At 34.4% G+C, this 23,165-nt stretch overlaps 1 protein-coding gene across 5 annotated transcripts in view; it reads left to right on the top strand.

The window, feature by feature from the left end:
* Nucleotides 1–23,165, top strand: part of FASN1 (Fatty acid synthase 1) — a 62,575-nt gene that overhangs the window by 364 nt on the left and 39,046 nt on the right. Inside the window, exons 1-2 of one of the 5 annotated variants that reach the window (XM_076509922.1) lie at nucleotides 8,289–8,550; nucleotides 17,723–17,990. In XM_076509922.1, the coding sequence (XP_076366037.1) occupies nucleotides 17,741–17,990 (250 nt within the window). In that variant the 5' untranslated portion in view covers nucleotides 8,289–8,550; nucleotides 17,723–17,740. Of the gene's footprint in view, nucleotides 1–8,288; nucleotides 8,583–16,376; nucleotides 16,420–16,774; nucleotides 16,796–17,722; nucleotides 17,991–23,165 lie in introns of those variants that run through there. The other 4 variants (XM_076509926.1, XM_076509925.1, XM_076509927.1 and 1 more) reach the window with 4 other exon arrangements.

Genomic DNA, 23,165 nt, shown 5'->3' with positions numbered 1-23,165 from the left:
TGTATCACCTTTATTGTTGAATAGTTTTTAAAATCATACCAAAATAGTTTCATTGTAAGATATCATCCTCATTTGAACTTGTTTCAGTTAAAATGTTATTTTCTTATGATTGAATGTAGTTTCGTTCTTTTTAAGCCCGATGGTTAAGGTACTTGACTTCTAACCTAAGGGTCGCGGGCTGAAATCTCAGTCACACCAAACATAGTCGCCGTTTCAGGTGTGGGGGCGTTATAAAGTGACGATCAATGCCACTATTCGTTGGTAAAAGAATAGCCAATTGTGAGGGTCATGAGATTAACCCCCCGAAAGATTAGAAAAATTTGACACTGAAGTACCAACATCATGTTTTTAGCGCATAGCTATACTGTACAATCCAATGCTAAGCAACATATTACTGCATTTCCTCTTTACAAAATCATCCCCACCCGGTGAAACAGCAGGATGTCTGCGGACTTACGCTGATAGAAACCGAATTTTTGATACTCGTGGTGAGCAGAATGTAGCTTTGCGTTTATCTACAAAAAACAGACTCTCTTTAGAAACATCCAAGAGCTTCGACCATCATGCCCTTCCCCTGGTGGTTCAATGGTAAGCTTCCATTATTATATGGGCCCGACATGGCCAGGTGGCACTCGATTCGTAGACTGAGGGTCGCGGGTTCGAATCCCCGTCACACCAAACATGCTCACCCTTTCACCTATGGGGGCGTTATAATGTGTGATCAATCCCATTATTCGTTGGTAAAAGAGTAGCCCAAGAATTAGCAGTGGGTGGTGATGACTAGCGGTCTTCCCTCTAGTCTGTTTGTTTTTGAATTTCGCACAAAGCTACTCGAGGGCTGTCTGTGCTAGCCGTCCCTAATTTAGCTATGAATATTTTACTTCATAGAATAGAAAGGATCAATGTTGTTATATTGCAGAAATTTTACATAATAGAATGAAAAGGGTCAACGTTGTTATATTGCAGAAATTTTGCATCATAGAATAGAAAGGGTGAACGTTGTGGTACTGCAGAAATTTTGTATCATAAAATAAAAAGGATCAAAGTTGTTGTATTGCAAAAAGTTTGCATCATAGAATGGAAAGGGTCAACGTTGTTATATCACAAATATTTTGCATAACAGAATAGAAAGGATCAACGTTGTTGTATTGCATAAATTTTGCATCATAAAATAGAAAGGTTGAACCCCTTGTTATATCACAGAAATTTTGCATCATAGAATAGAAAGGGTCAACGTTGTTGTATTGAATAAATTTTGCATCATAGAATATAAAGGGTCAACGCTGTTGTATTACAGAAATTTTGCACCTTAGATTAAGTGGATTATACCTGTATGTTGCAATTAATAACTATTGTGAGAAAATGACCAATCATGTGGAGAAGCTATCATCAAAATAATACATATATAAGGTCTCTTATAAGACTGAAACTTATACACTTTCAGATTTCTATTTGGTCGTCGAATTTAATAGTTCTACAGAAAATTATATTGGAGAAAGTAACCCGTAGATCTATTCACCTATCCAGTAGTAAGATGATTGTCTCGTGTCTACACAAGTGCACAAACTGTTTTTTGCTGTATCTGTAATAAAGACTGATTAACTTAAAATCACACTGTCCACTCTCCTTCCTTATCGCATAGCATAAAACTCGGCTTGTTTTCAAATTCAGCTTACTTCGTAAGTTTCATATTAAATCCTTCCGTTCTTAAGTGAACCTATCTGATACTTTCACGGAAATCAGTTTATCTGAGAATACCACTTAAAGTTAACTTGAAACAAGATCAGTTTACATACGCAGGCAGAGATATGAGTTTGCTTCCAAGCAGAACAGCAGTACGTCTGCGGATTCGCACCGCTAAGAACCAGATTTCGATACCCGTGGTGGGCAGAGCACAGATAGCCCATTGTGTAGCTTAGTGCTTAATTCTAAACAAAGAGTTTACCGGTTTTCTCTTACTGGTCTTCTGTGATGGGACAGTAATACTTTTGTTGATTTTTCTTAGCTATTCCAAAGACAAACAAAAACAGAAAAACTATTTTATAAGAATCGCTAGAAAGAATTACCCTGTTGTGGGCCAAAGTGAAATTTGGGATAAACAACCACCCCACCACTTCCCTAGCACCAGTCCCGTGAAATTTCAGATGCACATATTCAGAATAAACACTACATGAAAATAGAAACACTTAATATAATAACACACTACAGATAAATTTAATGGTGAGATGCAGTTGTTTTTGTGGTTTTTTATTACGCCATGAAAAAAAATGACTTTACTATTCATGGTATAATGTACAAGTACACTTGTTTTACTGTTCATTTGAAGGATTAAAAATTACATCTCCAACATCTTCTTACCCGTCTCGTTTCGTTAGCGGTTTGAAAAGCTCTATACAAAATGTTCATATTATTTATTTTTATATATTTTTCTATACTTTAATTGTTTTTCCTTCTCGTGGCTCACCTGGCACGTTCTCTTTGAAAAGTTTTTATTAAAGAAAAGAACAAAATTAAATTGCGTCCCAATTTCCGTTTTTAATCTTTTTCTGAAAGTTATTAAAAATATGAAAACATTAATTTTCAACCTACTGTATTAATTTTTTTAATTATATAAGATAAAATAAATAATAAACTATATTTTAACCACATTTTCGATTTTTGAAAATTAAGGCAAAATTGAACTGACAATCAATACTCATACCCTGTAGCGACAAAAATTATTTAAAATAAAGTTTAAAGCATTTTTTTCTCGAAAGATTAAGCAGACGACAAGTAAAGAAATACGTAATTTTCTAGAATTATAAAATTCTTGATATTTTGTTTGTATGCAAGCATATTAATAACAATACTCTTTCGTGTTTCGTGAATATATTAAATAATGCCATGTATTACCAGGCTTAGTTAAGATTTTTGTCTTTGTTAACTAAGTATCTTATTTAATGTAAAGTACGTTGCGAATTTGTTTATTTTTTCAAACCTTTTACGTTTATCATGAACTATTTTTTTTCATATTTCATTATAAGATAGGAATTTTAAAACTCAGTCAAATATATATATTTTTAAGTTATTATTCCAGAGTGTGGTGTCTTTACCTAATTGGCCAGATGGGTAAGTCACTCAACTCGACATCCGACGCTCCCGGGTTCGAATCCCTGTCATCCCAAACATGCTCGTCCTTTTAGCCGTGGGGACGTTATAATGTCACGGTCAATCCCATTATTCGTTGGTAGAAAAGTAGGCCAAGAATTGGCGGTGGATGCTGGTGCCTAGTGCTAAATTAGGGACGGTTAGCGTCGTGTAGCTTTGCGCGAAATTCACCCCAAACCTTATCGAATTATTCTAAATACGATAACTTGATGCGCCATCTTTTTACTTGGGAAAACAGTGGAAAATAAATTTTATTTAGATTCATTACTTACAGTTCATGAACAGAAAATACATGATTTTAAAAATTCAATCAACCATGTTTTAAAGTTATTGTTTATTTCTCTCGTATCTTTAACTCAGTGGTTCTTAACCTTGTTGGAGGTACTGAACCCCAGAAGTTTCGTACTTGCATTCACTGAACCCTTTGTAGTTGGGAAAATAAAATATGAGTTTTTAAAATTCAAAACATAAGTAGATATTTTATTAGTGGACAAAATGAACCATGCATCAGTTGCACACAATATCACTGTGTTCAAAGAACAAAACCAACAAAACATGAATGTCACACAAAAACATAACTCAATGAATATTTACTGCATATCAATGTGACTTTTGCTGGTGCCTTTCAGAGACAAGTTCAGAAATGCGCAGCTTCACCTTGGCAAGTGCCACTCTCATATCATTTTCGCAACAAAGTCTGTTCCTTTTCTTCGTTTTTATGTCTTCCATCCTCGAAAAGGATTGCTCACAAAGATACGTTGTAACAAACGGTATGAGTATCTCAAGGGTTTCTTAGCAATAAGAGGGTACGCTACGATTTGGTGACACCAAAACGTTGAGAGTGTTGTTGTTCTGAAAAGTTGCTGTTGAACCTGGCTCTGCTAAAGTTCAATGATTTCGTCGAGGTATTCATCATTGACATCTGCCGTCGCAACACTAAACGTGAACTGCTGTCTCACCCATGCTGGATATATGACTCTCTGGTGGGGAAGTATCCGACGAGAGACTTTGCGAGCTCATCTAACTACATAGCAATTGCTTGCTCAGTTCCCCGGTTACAGAAATGTCTCCGATTTCAGACACATCTTCGATCTTACTTACACAGCCGTCCAGCAGGGGAAAGTTTGCGAAGTTATCATTCTCTGTTCGTCGTTTCCATAACAATAGCTTTTTAGAAAAGCCTTCAGGTTTTCTTCTGCTTCGATGATGTTGACTCCACCACCCTGCATTTGTTGATTGAGAGCATTGAAGATATCGGCCATGTATGCCAAAATTAAAATGAACTCAGATTTTTCGAAGCAATCTGCATGACAATGTTGGTGCTCTGGCAAAAACAGGACTAATTCCACACGCATGGCAAAACACGATTCAGCACCTTTCCTCGGGATAACCACCGAACGTTAGAATGGTACAGAAGTATCTCAAATTCAGAGCCCATTTCATTACACGGCTCTTTGAAGATGCGGTGCTTCAGGGCACTATTTCGCACAAAGTTCACACATTCCACTACAATTTTAAATACTCCTGCCAGTTTTGAAGGCAATGTTTTCGTTGCCAACGCATGCCTGTGCAGAACACAGTGCGTTACAATAATGTGTAGTGCATAGGCTTTCACCAGTTCACCAAAACCAGAGTTTCGTCCCAGCATGACTGGACCTTCGTCCGAACAAACCGCAAAAACCATATCTCACGAAAGATCGTTGTCTCTGAAGAAGTCATCCACAAGTTTTCTCACGTCGGCTGCCTTAGTTGTTGTTGTAAGAGGCTTACAAAATAAAAAATCTTTTATCTCGTTGTTCTTCACATAGCGCACGAATACAACAAGCTGGCTTAAATTGAAAACATCGGTGGTCCCGTCCAGTTGAAGGCTGAATTTTGCTAGGCTTGAAATTAGATCTGCAACTACTTGAGCCAAGATGTCATCGCCCATGTCATCTATTTTGCTGCTGATGGTGTCATTTGGAAGAGGAATTTGGGATAACTTATTTTCAGCAGCTTTTCCCAGCATGATATTCGCCATCTTCAACGCAGCTGATTTTACAAGTGCTTCAACAATGATGTGTGGTTTGCCCTGCTTTGCGATCAAGTACGCAACTTAGTACAATGCTGTGAGGATCGGTTTGTCGTTGGGTACAAAGCCGAGAACAGGCAAAGTAGCCTTTTCATTGAACCTGGCTCTCTTTACCTTGAATTCAGCAAGCGTTGTGTTCTTGTATTTCCCATCTCCATGCAGCTTTAGGGAGTGTTCTCTTAGTTTAGCCAGTGCTAGACTAGAATTGCTTAACTTGGCATTGCGAATCATGTATTGAGGACGCTGACTCCCATTATGTTCCTTTATACACGTGAATCCATATTGTACGTATTCGTCCGACCACTTTCTGTTTTTGCGCGACATAGTTAGTATGAAAGGATTGAAAGGTTAGGGAAAAAATCACAAATGACGCACGATTACTACAGTCACAAGTTGACTGCTAAGCGCACGAAGTTCTCTGCAGCACAGATATTAAGGCCAAGTGATGTGACGTGATCAGCCGTAGCCAATGATGGCCAAGTGAAGCATGACGTCACGAATCATACGAGTGGGGTGAACGGAACGAACATACACACAGTGTGTGTCTTGACCTCCGCAGAACCCCTGAGACTGACTCACCGAAATCCTGGGGTTCGATTGAACCCAGGTTAAGAACCACTGCTTTAATTGATCATTTTATACATAATAGCTTGAAGCGCCATCTCTCCGTCCAAATGTACACTTCATGGGCATGTCACAAGTTGCAAATAAAAGCATATAAAGATAGACTAGACACTGTGTTTTTAGTATTATTATTATTATATGTAAAGCAGAATTCCAAGTTTACATTGCATGTTTGAGACAACATTAACTTGATCAAACACTACTGAATAATTTTATTTTTGTATCCATACTTCACAGTTTATTAACTGACATGTTTTTTTAACATTCTGACCCTTTAATGAAATATGTATTGACAGAGATAAGAGTGTTATGACGTTTTACACCACTCGAAACTTATTAGTTTGTTAGTGAATGTATGAATTTACGAGTCTGGTTTACTCGAATTCTTAATAATATTTGTTGTTCATTTTGAATTATACAATTTTCTTTTGCCTAAATGATTACATATTTAGTTTAAAACGTATGTTTTTTCTTTCAAAGTTTGTATAAATTGTTTGGGATTGTTAGCATTATTATTTTGAACTATATTGAAAGAGTTTCGTTGCGATTTAACGTTTTATCGTTTTATTTGTTTATTTCTATATCAGAAATGGTTTCTCCATTTTTAAAAACTTTAATTAGAAAATGTATTATTAATAAACTGGATTACTAAAAGTAAAATTGATTGTTATTCTATTTATCTATTTGAAATGTTTTGTATGTCTTTATTGCTTAGAATCTTTGTCATTCACCAGAAAACTTCTGTAGTTTAATTACATTATCTAAGTTTCTGTTGTTCGTTTTTAGTTAAATAGTATTAGTTTATTACTTCATCATTTGGACATAGAATTTGTTTTGAATAGATGAGAGAATTGGCCTATTGAAGGTTTTATTCATTAATTTGAAATATTATGAAAAATAAAATAATAGTTATTACCAGTACGTATTTTTGTTGCCATGAATACCTCTACTTTTGACATATCCAACTGCTATTATTTTTTTCTTTCTGATTTGATGATAGTGGACTTACAAAAGGTCAGATGTAGATATTCAAGTTATATCTTTTTTTTATTTTCTCATGACCCTCTTATTGTAACTTTCAGTGAAGAATGTAAATTAATGTAATTAGGTTTTCACAGTGATGCATAAGGAAAACACTTCGTGTTCGTGGTGTTTTACCGATTGAAAAGTCCTTGAAAATGTTAGATCTTATTATACTTGAGACCCTTTAATAACTGAAGATGGAACCATTAGCTTGTTAAATTAACAAACAAATAAGAATATAGATCCCATGCAACGTGTCTTGTGAAAAAAAGTTCCTAATGAATTTTTACACGTAAACTTGTTCCAGATATAATAATACCAATAATAATAATAATAAAACGTATTTCATTTTTTGTTAAAACCAGATGTTTTTATTTTTAAAAACACAATCTCTCAATTATTTTCGTACACTGGTCAACAAGTTATGCAGTTGAAATAAACGCATCGGTCGACACACAGAACCATTGTAAGTTAACTTATGGTGCACGTGCACCGACAGGGTGCGACAAGACTTTGAAAGTACATCTGCACCTACAGTGTGTTAACTTTTGTTTGTTTTTTTAATGCGTTGCACATGTACAGAGTCAATTAGCTAACAAGTCAAATAATATGACTATGTCTACATTATGCACTGTTTACCAAGATGGACTTTCACATATTCTCCTTCACGAATGTAAAAAAAAAAAAAAAAAAATTGCTTTGTACTTGTTTATTACCAGAAACAATATTTTATAAATCTAACGTTGTATTTACAGCATCCTCACTATATTTACGAGATAAATTTATGTGTTGCAATACAATTTATGTAACGATCTCATGGTGATTCGAACTGTTTTATATGCGTACATATATTACATGGAAAGTTAAAGTTTCTCGTGCGTATTATCGAATGTTATTAAAATTTTGGTATTTTAGAATTAATGCTATGTTTCACACTTTCAGTTATGATGCTGTATAATAGTGTGAAATGAATAAACAACTATCTCTAAGAGCAGTTATATTTACTTTAGAAAATATGTGTCCTGACATTACCTTACGCTGCGTACTATATGCTTGAAGAGGAAGACGAAGGAACGGTCGAAACATGTAGTTTGTTTTCCAAAATAAATATCTATATACTTACAGATTGTTACTTGTTAATTTATTACCATGTTAGTATAATATGCTTTACTACATAAGTATTACGCTGTATAGTACTTGGATATGAATTTAACATTTCAAATTTGTGTCTAATAAAATAGTTGTTTTCATAGATCGATGATGTAGTCGCGTAGATTTCAAACGAGGAATCTGCATTACAGTCGATCGCAGCGACAGTTGCTTTGGCAACAGAAAATAGGTAGCTGGTATACGTAGTGCATTTGTACAATGTGATTGGACAAAATCACGTGGCCTCACATCACACCATAACATGACTTCACCGGCTTCTTTGCTAACCGGCGAGAACGATCGAAATATTTGTCTGTAAATGTTTGTGGAAGCCGATGTCTTTAGAGTATAATATTGTGTAAGGAACACATTTAGGCTTACCTTCAGTCTTCCCAGAGTGACAGAGAAAGAAGTTTGGTGACGTTGATATTACTGTTGCTACTAGCTGTTTTATAACTTGCTGGTTTCATAAGTTTGGTGTTCAGTATTGGTATTTCTCGGGGTGTTTTGTCAAACGAACGCACAGTAATTTACAGGTGAATTTTCGACATTCTGGCTTACTATACGTGTATGTTAATATTATCACATTGAAAGTTGTCTGTTATATTGTTTTTAATTTTAGTTCAACTGCGCACCTTTCGATATTTTCTACCGTAATAAGCTTATAAAATATTTCAAAGTACGTTTTTAACTTGACAGGAAAAGTAAAAATAACTAATTTTTTTCACCTTAAATAAATAAGTATAGTGACTATAACTTCGTTTAGTTTTTTGCGTTCAGTAGTTCTACTTGGCTTTTTAGTCGTAACTTGTTATTAATGTTTAGTATTGTTAGGACTATATTTCTGAATGTCATTTTTGTGAATAATTAAACTGGATTAAGCATAACTATTGTGCTACTTCCCATTTATGAAACCTTATTTTAATTTTCACGTGTTTTTTATTTATTCAGACATGATATTTGAGTAGTAACTAGTAAGATTCGCCCTTTAAATAATACATTAATAATAGCATTAAAATACCGTGGTATTACTGACACTTGCACTGTTCATGTTCTCTGGATTTTTATTTATTTTTTAACTTAGGTAAAATGTTAAGAAATATCTTAAGGCAGTTAAGATAACGCGTGTTTTTTAAGATGCAAGCTTGAAGTTTAAATAGAAAAAAGATGGAATATTGCTAGTATTTCACTTTTTAACTTAAAATTATAATCCTAAGAATTTGAATTATTTTTGTGAAGTTATTAAAAAAATTATTTTTATGTTTTGGCACAACTGCTACAGACATATACGACTCCTCCCAAAAATCTCATACTTTGGTAGTATAGGATAGTTATACATTTGAGTTTTAATAGTTGTACTATATCTTATTTTAACACTTTAGTTCTAGCGAGTCGTAATAGAAATTGGACTGTTATCCCCAATTAACTTCTATTTTGCCTAAATATTTCTTGGAAATATGTATTATAAAGGTACGAGAAGCGAGTTTGATAAATCGTAATTTTTTTAATATTTTTTTTTAGGTGTCATATTAAAGAAGTAAACGTCATTTCATATTCGCATTTGATATTACTATTACGTTTACACTTCTAACTTCTAAGCAGACATTACTTGAGCTAGTTAGTGGATAATAAAATAAATAGAAGTGCTACATCTCTTCCTCCGAGGTCCTGCCCATTTATTTAGATTTTCTTATATTAGTGTATTTATTGGCGGGTTAGAGTATTTAAATTGTGGAGACTGTTAATCTTAGGTGGTGAAAATCTTGTGTTACACATTATTCGATTTGATACATATTTCGTATAACTATGGAACTGTAGCCCTAATTTGAATATACTGCAGCTTGAAGACGGCGCTGTATCGTTTGTGAACATGCGCATTGAGTAAGAATATCTTGTTAATCTACAGACAATTGTAAATCGATTGGGTTTCGTCATTGCATACTTTCGTTGTAGCTGTAAGGCTGTATATTTAAGCAATGTTACTTAGCTGCCCTCCACCCCTCCTTTTTTTTTTTATCAGTGTGGAAAATATTCCAATTCTTACCTGTAAGTTACATATCTTAGCTCATCATTATTTAATATACTTGGGTTTTGTGATTTAACGTAATAGAATTTTGGACAAATCGAAATTTGTAGAAATATACTTTAAAGTATGGTAATTATGGATAGACTACTAAAATTTGATTGTTCAAGTTTTATTAATAGAAGTATATTCTCTGTACTATTATTTTAAAATGTAGTTCTACAACTCGGCCCTTAATGATTTTTTATAAGATAATGCAAACATTAGCTTCTGTCAATGTTGTTTGTCAAGATTTACAAACTCGTCTCAGGGTAGATTTAATAATCCACATTTTTAGTTAGCCTGCACTGCCTATAGTTACAGATGCAGTAGTCTGTGTTTTGATAGGTAAACTTTTGATTGCTTGAAATGTTTCAAGGTTATTACGAGCATGTAACAGACCAGTTGTGGTAACTCGGTTCTATTTTCATACATACGTGATAATGCACGTGATATATATTAGCTAGAGAAATGTGCTAAAATTTGAAGTTAAACACCCTTACGGGAGAAAAACTGACATCCTTTACTGAACTGTTCTTATCAGTAACTATTGATAGCGAAAATTTAATATAATCATGCATTTAGCCTTTTTTCCCATTCACCTTAGAGAGATTCATTCTACACTTCCTTATTAAATATGTGTATTTCAAATTCATCCTTTTTTTTTTTTTTTTTTACTAAATACACTGTACTAAAATGGATGGTAGGTTTTTTTGGTATTTCGGTTCTGACAAGGGCAAAACTTTAAGATATCACACACCTTTAGTTCTTTATGTAAATCGAGTGGCACTTCGTCAGTCATGTGATCTAAGGTGTACACAAGTAATCATTCAGTCTGCACTAGGGTGTAAACATTTTTTTAAAGGGAATCAACTTTTTGGTTCATTACATTTCACATTAATTTGGTCTTGATGTTACACGATTACAGTAAGAGTAGAGATTGAGTCTTAAAGTACCTGTGGTTACTCAACCTTTGACTATTGGTATATAAATGGAAAAACGAGTATACGCATTTTCTTTTATTACGTGAAATATCCAACTTATTGATTGCAGCATCAATTATGAAAAGTGTATCCTTTTGATGAACTATGCGAATTTGTTTGAATAATGCAACCACGAAAGTAAAATAATTTTATACGGCCTAGCAGAAAAATAAAAATATATTATGAACTGTGTTTAACGAGAGAAAAAAAAGACATTGAATCTGTTATTTGTTATAAACATTCAGTTGATAATTACGTAAATCCTAATGATTGCATCACTGTATAAAAAATAGGTTTAAATAACGAACACTTAGTTTTCCTTGTTCAAGACAACCAACAGTAGAGTGCACATTTTCCTTCTTCCACTGGTGCGTGGCTTGGGCTTTGTTTACAAATGGTTGATTTTAAGGTGCCCGACCTTGAATCTTTTTATCCAAAGTTGTTGAGTCATTTTTTTTTTGTTGGTTTCTTCACGAATTTGTGATACACATTATATAATAACATATAGTTGTATATAGAGCGACATTTATACAGAACATATGTGATAAGGGATAAGCCAGTATATAGTTAAGTTGGTGTAACATTTTTGTACATTTAAGTTTCAAACTAATAAGTCCTACAAGTTAACTTGGAATGGACGACGGACAGTTTTATGTCCAGAAAGGCATAACTTATGATAAATTATCTTCATTGTATTTATTTCTGTTAACCAAGGGAGAATTTGTGAAAGGCGTTATTTATGTACTTTATTATATTTACAAAACGTTTAAGTGGACTAATACCATGATTTTGTTTTAAAAATAGTGCTAGATGTTGTATTAGCAACAACAAATTTCATTATAAAGTTTTAGGATCAGAAACTAGAGAGCATTTGGGATGACAGGAAAATCTTTATTACCCATTCTTACTCTTACACTGGACTTGTAGAGTGGAATGCAGGAGTAGGTGGTACACATTTTTGTCGCATTTGAAGTGTTCTTTATGTTCTGATCTTTTTCCATCTCGTCAATCTTGGAATAAAATTGTTTTGTTACTAATCGAAATCGTGGCTTCCGGTGAGGCAGTAACTTCTAGGCGGAAGGCGCCATTTCACCATCTTATTCAGTTCTATTCTATAGGGAACCATGATATAGTCTGTATACATCACTTCCTGAAGCAAGGATACTACGCGGCGTATTAAGGGGTATACGGCAGATTATGTACTTCTATATAATGCACGTAATGGCTTACTAATTAGAGACTGTGATGAGTACTTTTGTCTGTAATTAACCTATCGTGGATCACTTGCTGCTCTAGATATGAAAAACGCATCTTAGAGAGCAGTGAAGTGTTTTCGTATGCAGGCCGGTCGTAGCACGCTATAGTTTACGGGTTATAGCTGATAGAGATGAAGAAAATCGATGGTTTTTGCAGTCCGTTTATTAGACGTCAGTGGAGGTTAGCCGAACCTGAAGGGCAGTTTTGTACTTGATTAGTGAAAGGTTTTTCGTCTCTATCCCTGTCGCTGGGTTTTGCTGACGTCTGGTGTATGCGCTACCGTATGTAAACTATAGGCCGTCATTCGAGATTTAATCAGACCCATCCCTCATGTGTTTGCTATGGTGCTGCCTATAATAAAAACTTTAGGTAACCATTTATTTCAAATTCACACAAAATATGATCATAACCAATGTGCTTGGCATAGCCCAATGATTAAGACATTCGACTTGTAATCTGAGAGACGCGTGTTCGAATCTCCGTCACCGAACATACTTGCCTTTTCAACCATGGGGACGTTGTTATGTGGCTATCAATTTGTTAGTGATGGTAACCCAAAAGTTGGTGGAGGGTGGAGATGACTAGCTGCCTTTCATATAGCCTAAATCTGTTAAATTAGAGACGGCAAAACAAACCATAATCAAGAAAAAGGTATATTTACGTGCAGACTTAGGTGGGGTTGCTCTGTTTCTTAAAGTGTGGTCGTATTGAGTGACTGAAGTAATGGTTGGTATAAGAGTTCAAATTTTGTAGTTTTCCGACTAACGTAGCATTTATATCTCTTAAAAAATGTGTAAGTGAAAAATAAAACTTACTAGACAGAGGGCAGCACTGCCTGCCTATGCATGGATAGTTTGAATTGCTTATCGAAATTATCTTAAATGTCTTCTCGATAGGTCATCAGAAATTTACAGTACTATACATTGCTTCCTTTTATAACAATATCTGTGCAATGATATGTAAACAGTTCTGGGAATGTATGTGAGTATTCATAGCAAAATCTTTGGATTTCTTATGCCGATTGTTTTATTGCATGATAGCTCAAAACAACAGTATCAACCAATTTCACTGAGGTGACATAGTTTCAGAGTATTCGCTTTTGTAAGTGTTGTTAATAACTAGAAGTAATTTTAAAAAAAAACACCAACAAGTTAGTGCAAACGATGCTATCATTAACCCTAGAGGTTAGCCTTCTTACAGAACTTTGATGTTTCTTTAAAAATACTTTTACAGGGTGAAACGGGAATTAACCAGCCAATAATAGATAATAAATATTATACTTGGAACCTCACTGTATTTAGCACTTGCTTATAAATACGACTTTCCTATGAACATTTAAACAGTGCATTAAAAAGAAGTAAATAAAAAATTTAAAGAAAGTACGGCTGATATCAATACTTCAAAAACAATGTAAACAAGATAAGGATAGCATTTTCATCATCCTTGCATAATATCACAGATAATTAATGTATAGCAACGTATGTAACAATGTAATCACAACCAAGTTTTAATTTATTCTGTTTTTGTCTATGAACGTTCAGCTGTTTGTGTGTCTGTGCTATGATGATCTAAATGCTATCCCTACATTTGCTTCATTTTTGGATTTTTTTTCTTGTAATATGTCGTTCACATTATACCATAACCTGTGGCGACGAGACCTTTAGTCAATACTGTGGCTTGTCAGGCTGGCTGATGTACATCGGATATAGTAGTGGTCGAAATGCTGTTTACATCGTCTGCTGCATGTCTAACTGTTGTGCGTATAGTTTGATTTATAAATATATTCAGTCACTGATGTTTTTCACCCTACTCTTAATTTGTCCTTTGGGATTAAAAATAATGGGCGTGTAGAAATAGTATTTCAGATCAATCTTTTGTCTCGCATAAGTCGCTGCTAAGGAGGCCTTTCGTTCGATACCTAACACTTCCATTAAGACATGTGCATTACGAGAGACGAAGTCCTATGAAACATTGTATTAAATTAATGTATTTTGATAGTGTTTAAAAGTGACCGTTTAAACGTCGGATTCTGGCGAAGTGTTATTAGTTTGAACTGGACTTTAGTCATTTGAAAATGAGAATTTGGGTGAGAATTGATGGAATAAAATTATTTTTTTTAACTCCAAGTTGTTATTTTAACTTGACTTTATTATAAATGTGACTTAATCATTCTAAGTTGTTTGTTTTTTGTGCACTCTAGAAGTACTGATATGATGAGAAATCATCGGATATCTCCATTACTTTCTCTGCACTGCACGTTATGCCAAGATGTGGTCTGATAAATCGAACAAGATCTGCTACTGTTGTTAGACGCCTGTCGTTGCTTTTGTACGTTTAGGCTTAACTCCAGTTTACATGGACTATATGTCGTAGCTCATCCACCCTCACGAGCCTTGATATCGTACGACAAGCCTCGTCGGCAGTGGATATTATAATTTTGTTGTGGTTAATGTATTAAAACACGTTCTACTTTGCTTACACTCGTGGGTTCTTAGAATAAACTACGAAGTGTTAAGATGGCCTTTCAGACACACCATGACCTAAGTTCACTATTTGCATTACATCATTTAGTAAATACACGCTGTTTTTCTCGCGAGTTATTTACCATACGAGCCTTTGTTTATTTAACTAAGTATTTATATACACGAGCATTAAATTTCATTGCTAATCAAATATGGAAAGGAATCATAGATTAATTAAAAAACACACTAGAAAGCACATCTTGAACACAACTTTGATATATAAAAAAATGTAATTGGTCAGTATATGTAATTTAATATTTCTTAGTGTCCGCAATAAAATGTTGAACAAATCGATTGCAGTATTTTAAGTGACATTATGCTTAGATAAATAATGAAACAAGCTGTTGAGTTAAAGAAATGCAAGTTCTCTACAGAAGTTTGTTTGAAAGAGATTAAAAGATTTGTAAAAATTCTGGTCTTATAAAGTATGTGAGCTAATTCTCTTGTGTTCAGATCTCATTTCTTTAAGCCTTCTGTTGAGGGTTCAATTGAATCTTTTAAAGCTCGAGTTGAGAATAGAACTTTAAAGAGATGATTAACTTATTTGTAAACCAATTACATAGTTGGTATAGTTGTAGTAATTGTGATAAATAACTCCTGTTTTAATTCCACCCGTAAATTGTTTAATGCGAATTTTCGCAGGATGTACATTCAGCCATCTAGCAAGTGTAATAAAAGTTCTGGCGTTGGTGGTCACCACAGAGAAAAAATATCCATCATTTAATATAATAATGTCGCTCATAAAAATTCAAATAATTATTTAATTGGCAGTTGGATCTTTTAAAAGGAAAATTTAATGTAAAACGCCCCTCTTTTCAAAGTTTTCGCCGATATTTTTTTTTTTCCAAGAGGGTGTTTCTTTTCATGCGAGTTAAAAAATCGACGTCTTCAGGTCTGTTAAAACGTACCGTGTCCTTAGACTTGGGTCGATCGTGGTCAAGTCGTTGGATCGTCAGATTGTGGTACTAAAAAACACTATGTTCAGCTGTGGGCGCGTTATAAAAGTGACCATCAATCTGAATTCGGTTCAAAACGTATGGATAAAGTTCTTACACTTGCGGGTAATACTAGCAGCTTGCCTTCCCTCGTGTCAGTAGTTCACAACTTAAGAATGGTTATACCTGAACCCTTTGTTTTAAAGTTCTAATTTCATAAATGTTAATTTCGATCGTTTTGAAACGTTATTAAAATAATACAAAGAAGTCTACACGTCTTTTCTAATACCTGGCAGTTCTGATAACATGAACTTCGCGTATCTACTAACAGCTCAGTAAGGATGGTCCAGAGCTCAAGGAAGGTAAAACCGACTAATTTTATTGCTTTATAAAGTGTGGCTGTTTGTTCCTTGAATAACCAACAAATCTATATGTAATTTCAAAGGGGAACTCCCACGAGGAAAATGTTACACTGATGGTTAAAAAGAAGTGAAATTGGTATGAAACGAAGGCTTTTTTTTTTTTTTTAGGTGTTGTATATAAATGCCGTTTCTCTTCTGTCGTAATGTATTTTTCATCGTGAGAAAACAGGAAAGTTTAGATATAGGATGTAATAAAACAGCCCCACCCCTTTTTCCTCATCGTTGTTAGTATATTAATGTTTCGCTTTCATTCGTTAATTTTATCTTCTTGTTCGGTTGACTTCATCGATTTTTTTTTTGGTTCGTGTTGTTTCAGTTTAGTTATTGTTAAAGTATTTTGTTGTAAGATTTTAGTTGTATGTTACATACGACTACTTGTCATTAACACTTAGCATCCACAGCGGTGGAGATTAATTTTCCTGGTTTTATGAGCTCGTATCCAAAATGGCATTTAATGCCGGATGCAAGCTGAAAGGCTCAGTTAATCATTTTTCTTTAACACAGATGCATTAGGAATTTACGAAGGTTTTGTTTTAAAGCTGCTATATAACTTTAAACTTTCGCATACCGAACAGTTCATTATCAGCAGCGTTTTAGTTTGTATGTTTATTTGTATATCATTCGCGTAGCCAAACCGGGAACATACAAAGCCCCCTTGGTCAAAGAATCCCTCAAGTAAACTGTAAAGTAGGACAAAACCCCCCTTGGTGAAAGTTGAAAATATAACAAAAGCTCCTATTTCTTCTATTTTTCTGTGTTGAAATACCTTAGGTAATCACTGTTTTGTCTATCTGAGTAATTTTCTAACTGGTGGCCTGACTGTATCAGTTCTATAAACTTGAGACACAACCACTCAACCATTTGGAAGGCCACTGAAAGTATTAGACAAGCTCATGCTCTTGTATCAACAGCCGTGATTAAAGATTCTTGTGATGAGTCTTCAAAAAACGAGTCAAACGTGCTAAAAGGGAGCTTTACTCTTTAAAGAACCTACGTCTGGTCTATGTAAATGAGAGGAAGACCTTGGAGGAATTTCTGAATGGCATAAGTCACAGCATTAGGTGGACGTAAAATGAACCTTGACACTTAATGAGATTTTCAATATTATGTTTTACTTGTTTGACTTTTCGTAAATACGGCATGACGTTCCTTTTATAATGTTTATTTTCATGATTGTGTACCTAATTGGGTGCTTCTGTAAAACATTGTGTTATAAATTTGTAGTCAAGTGTTAATGCATGCTATTCTATAATACTTGCAATGCATTTTCTCTTTTTTTCCAGTTTTATTACATAGTAAAATTTTGCACGTCAGAGAAGTGTTCATAAGCTTTAAAGAATAAAATTATGACTTATTATTATTTGACCAAGGGGGTTTTGTCCTACGATCGTAGCCAAACTATTTGGTCAATTGTAAAAACGATCACGCAACATTCCTTGCAGTCTAGTGGTAATAGTAGACGTATTTAAATTACTCACATTTCCCAGAGATCAATTGTATAATCCCACTTTTGTTGTTGTTGTTTAGAAAAATTGAATTTTGAGAATGCCGGCCCATTCCGCTGTGGACCCACCCATCTCCAATAGTCCACCGTCCAAGACCTCTACCACTACTATGAAGGGTGTAACAGAAGCTCCTTTAGGCTTTAGGATGCCAAAGTGGGACATGACTGAAGATATTGTTATTAGTGGTATTTCTGGCCGATTCCCAGAATCTGATAATATGGCTGAGCTGAAGGATAATCTCTTCAATGGTATAGACATGATTACAGAAGATGACAGGCGGTGGAAGCCAGGTAAGAACAAAGTTTGTTAATCGGAAACGTACAGAAATCATCTCATTACGTTTGATAAAACGATACGTAGAAAAACTTCGCTTACACGTCTTTGAAATTTCATAGTTTTATAAGCAGTTGTTTTTGGTTTTGTTCTAAATTATTGCTCGTGTAATAATGAACATCCTCCTTTTGGAAATAAATGGTGTTTTCGATGTTATCATTTCTAAAAAACTGTATGGTTCTAACTGTATACAAATCAAACGATATATTTTTCATTTTGTTCTTCACACGTCATGATGGTATTGTGCAGTAAAACATAATTATACACTTAATCATTAAGTCTGCAAGATTAGAGATTTTTAGGAAATTTGTGGAGGTTGGTAATAAGGAAACTTGAAGAACAGAAAGATCCGACAGTTTGATTAATAAACATCTATTATTGACGAAACTTTTTATTTTAAAAAATTGTTCAACTCCTGTCACTTTGAATACGACGTGAGTTCGCTTGAAGTTAATATAGTTATCTAGAATCTGTCTGTCTGTTCAGGTTGTTGTAATTAATAAATTATATGATGAAGAGAGTGTTTTTATTTACATTAGAAGGATCGCAGTTAAACGTTTTGGAATTCTTCTGAGTCCATTTCTAGTGCCCAAAGTAAGAAGTAAATGGTGTACATCAGTACTAAACAGTATTAATTACTACATTAACAAAACACGTAGAAAGTGGAGGTAAGAACATAAAGACAGTACATATTACATGTCTGCTTTCTGTTTGGGTTAATTTATTGTATGTAACAATGTATATGGGTAACTTGATCCAAGTTCATTATATTCTGCTTCAGATACTGAAAATGAAATTGGTAGAATTCCGAAACGTTTATCTGCGTCCCTTATGACATGAACGTTCTAGTATTTAGGAATCTGGGAAACAAAATATCTTCGGTGTGTATGTGCATCTGTTGTGCAAACCAGAGTTTGTGAAAGAGTTGACACATCTGTGTTAGGCACAACTAAAAGTACCTGCCTGAAGGTATTATTATCGAAGTTCACGGCTGGGCACATCCTGTTTATGGAAAGCTAAACTTACCATAGACAACCCGTACTGAATTTATTAAAATATTTAAAAATGGTAGCCTAAATAAATGAGTATATAGACCGATGTAAAACTCGTGTTCTAAAAATTCTATAGCTGTAAACTGAATAATACAGGGTGTTTTGACCAAAATTCCACAATATCGGACACATTTATTGCGTTTTTACTTCAGGCCTGATATGGTCTAGATTTTGGTGGTTAGGGCACTTGAGTCACGAGTTTGAATTCCATCAACACCAAAGATGTCAACTCTTTCAGCCCGGTAGGGGAGGGTGAGAGGTTTATAATGTGTCCAGTATTTCTCAGTAACCGTCCCTTTAGTATATCGCTTCTAAACTGGGGACCCGTACGAAAAATAACCTTCTAACAGCTTTATACAAAATTCACAAAACTTCTAATGTACAAGTAATTCCACAGATGTAACAAGGGACGTCTCTGAAAAACTGTTACTGTAGGTTAGTTACTAAAGGCAAGCATATAAAGATAAAATAATTATATACCAGGCCATACAGTGGATGGAAATACGGTTTGCACCTGAGGAAGATAGGTTTGCGTATCGAAAACGTTGGGAAATACGGTTTATTTCTTATCTGTCTTTATTGTAATTACTTAAATGCTTGGTTTCAGTAAATTGTATTCCGGGAATAGCAATTCCAAATCTCCAAGTGTTCACAAAAACGTTAAGTGTTTAAAAATAAGTATTGAAAATTAATTTACTCATTTTAATCATAAGCACCATTTTGCTTTATTTATATGTATTTCTTTACAAACCACATTAACGGTATTCAAACAGTAAAATTGAAATATACCTCAAATTACAATTTTATCTTTTAGTTATGCATATAAGCTAGATTTTTAAACACGTAGAAACAAAATAAATCAGTAGTTCAATATCTGGACCCTAATTGGAGTAAACAGTATAAAACAAGACTGTAATTCGAAGGTTAAATAGGGTAAGTATTGAATTATATAGCCTAAAGCAATTATCCATCACATATTCAACGTTCTACGTTGCACCTACGCATTAGGGTTTGTTATTATTAGTATTATGTAACTCAACTGCAGATAGTAGAAAATGAAATCGGAAAAATGTCGCCGTTTTTATTTTGTTGCTTAATTTTCCACACAACCTGTATGTGCACGTGCAACCTTGTTTCATAGTTTTGCCAACTGTGTGTGTGTGTGTGTGTATATATACATTTTTTCAGTTTGTTAGTTTGATTGTAATGATTATTTAATTCCTCATGTGATGATAGGTTTGATCAACTATTCTATATTAAAAAAAAAAAATACATTTTATTGCCTGCCATCATGTTAGTGCTTATATTTCCTGTGACAATCAGTCTGTTTGTGTGTGTTCAGGTTTGCGTTGTTCCACCATAGTTGACGTTTTATTAAAGTGCTTGTCGTTAACAGTCTGTTTGTGTGTGTTCAGGTTTGCGTTGTTCCACCATAGTTGACGTTATTAAAATGTCGTTAACGTGCGTCAGCAGATCAGGAAAATTTCAAATTTTCCTTAAGTCGGAGTGGAGTTTGCCACCAGGAATGTCATGATATATTTGTTCAGCTACTGGACAAAGATGTAGAACAGATACACGTAAATTCTACTTTGTGTTGTTATTTTAGCGTCATTTTTTTTTTTTTGTAAAATTGTAGTTCCCTGCTTTTAAAAGTTTTTCAGATATCTGTGTTAGTTAACGTGCAAATATATTTTGTCGTTCAGTAAATATGCATGTTTCGAGTTAGCCTTGTAGGTTAACAATATATTAGGCGTTCTTGCTCGAGGACATATACCTCGTATATACACGTAGAAGTGAAAGAAGGAAAACTTTCGTGGCACGCAATTAATTTTTAAATAATTTTCCTCAAACTGGAGAGTTCAAGGGTATTCATGTCCCCCATCGTGGAGATCAGGTTCAATCAAAGTGGTATTTTAATAACTGCATTGAGGTGCGTCCTGATTTAGATTTTCCACTGGATGAAGGCAAAGATGGCGTAGCAAGGACAAAAACAGCGACGAAGAAGCTCGATACTTGCATCTCCGATTTCAGAAACTTGTATACACTGACGGCCCATAATTAGGGTCACCGATCAGGTTTACGAGAGTACCCTGAGAAAATTCACTTTCACAGGACAGGCGCTTAAAAAATATATCTTTCCTGTAGCTCATCTATATAGATCCGACTTAACTAGCTTTACATATATCTCACTGTTACTCTTTTCACTTTTGTCACCATCACCATCCTTCCTACCTCCTAGAATGGTTAGCACAAGTACAAGAATCTAGTAGCCTTGTGCGAAATACGAGCAGCGAACATTATATGGTGCGCCTCCCTCAGAGGGCTCCTGTTCTTAGTGTATAAACCATATTCATAAACACCCCAGTTTGTTCAGGTCCTCAAACTTTGTGAACCAAATACCTGACCCGGATGAGATTCGTGAGATGATTGGCTACAGTACTAAACTGAAAAAAAGTCTTAACCGTCTAAGTAATCTACGGTAACAGTGTATTCTAAAGACGGCTGGTATGGGTATTAAAACTTCGATTAAAATAAAGTACAGAACAACATTTCGACCTTCTTAGGTCTTCTTCATGTTAACTAAGAGAGTTTGTAACTGACCGTTGCCAGCACATACCTTAAGGTCGACAGTGTAAAAAGGTACGAGATTGTAGGGGGCGTTGCAATTAGATTTTAGGTTATTAATTAATATAGGTAATGATATGTTGGCGATACAATTGCTGGATTTACATCTACAGAACATACGCTTAGTTTTTCAACCACATTAATTCCATACACCCAAACATTAAGTTCACCTGTGAACAGGAAAAAACTAACCAAATAGTGTTTCTTTACCTCATAATCACTAGAACTGATATACAATTCAAAACAGAAATCCACAGAAAAATCACCCATACTGGATTATACATTCCCGGGACTCAGCACATGAAAAACAAACACATTTAGAAACCAAATAAACACAGCCACAAAACTATACTCACCCCATAAAATTAACGATGAAATCAACAAAATAAAACAACACTTCATCAACGTAAGTTTCAAAAAATAACCAACATTTGGAAACAAAACTTATAACAAAACACAACATTCCAGTAAACACTAAATATATTCAAAAACCAGGTACAAAACTAAAGTTATTACTAGGTAAAAACTACACTGACAAACATAACTTCTACATTATTTATAAAATACAATGCAACAATTGCTACGACTTCTATATCAGAGAAACAATCAGAAAATGGAAACTAGATTCAAAGGACACAAAAAAAATACCGCACATTTTTGAACACTGCAAATCAATTGAGCACAACATAACCATAGAAAACAGCCAGATACTAAGTATGGAAACAAATATAAACAAACGCAAAATCAAAGAAGCCCTACTTATACAACTCAAACCAGAATTGTACTGATATAAAGGAACACCTTTCTGCCTATGTTATGTAATAACCTAAAATCTAACTCCAACGCACTCTACAATCCTGTACCCGTTTACACTCTTGACCCTTCGCCCAGCAATGGTCATTTGCAAACTCTCTTTGCTAACCAGCATATGATTTAGAAAAGGTCGAAACGTTGTTCTGTACGTTATACAATTTCTTGTAAAGTTTTGATACCCCCGTACCAGCTGTCTTTAAAATACGTTTTTACTTCAGTTGGATTTCTCGTCATCATGAATCTACCGTCACAACAACACGTCGAAATATAATTTGAGAAACTGCTGCGGTTGAGGTTTTTATTTAATTGTTTTATGAATAATTTTCATCACTGCCCTTTAAAATATAAATAGTTTAGGATAGCTGTTCACTTAGCTGTATTTATTCACGTTAAGGAAAGTCGATTTTTCCTCCTCTTTTTTTTTTTTTTAACACACAAGTATGTGAAAACGACTGCTATTTCCTGAACGTGTACTTCTGTTATCTCTCTTTGCACAGTTTACCAAACACGAATGAAGTACTTCTTACTGGAAAAAAAACAATTTCATTGTGGCTTACAGTTAGTTATACAATTGCTCTACATACGTTGGTGTGACAGCTATGTGATCTATTAAAGGTGGGCATTTGGGCTTGGTAACACAGT

This window comes from Tachypleus tridentatus, chromosome 7 (genome assembly GCF_004210375.1).
Source record: "Tachypleus tridentatus isolate NWPU-2018 chromosome 7, ASM421037v1, whole genome shotgun sequence".
Lineage (NCBI taxonomy): Eukaryota > Metazoa > Arthropoda > Merostomata > Xiphosura > Limulidae > Tachypleus > Tachypleus tridentatus.
This window is presented reverse-complemented; position numbering and strand designations above follow the sequence as displayed.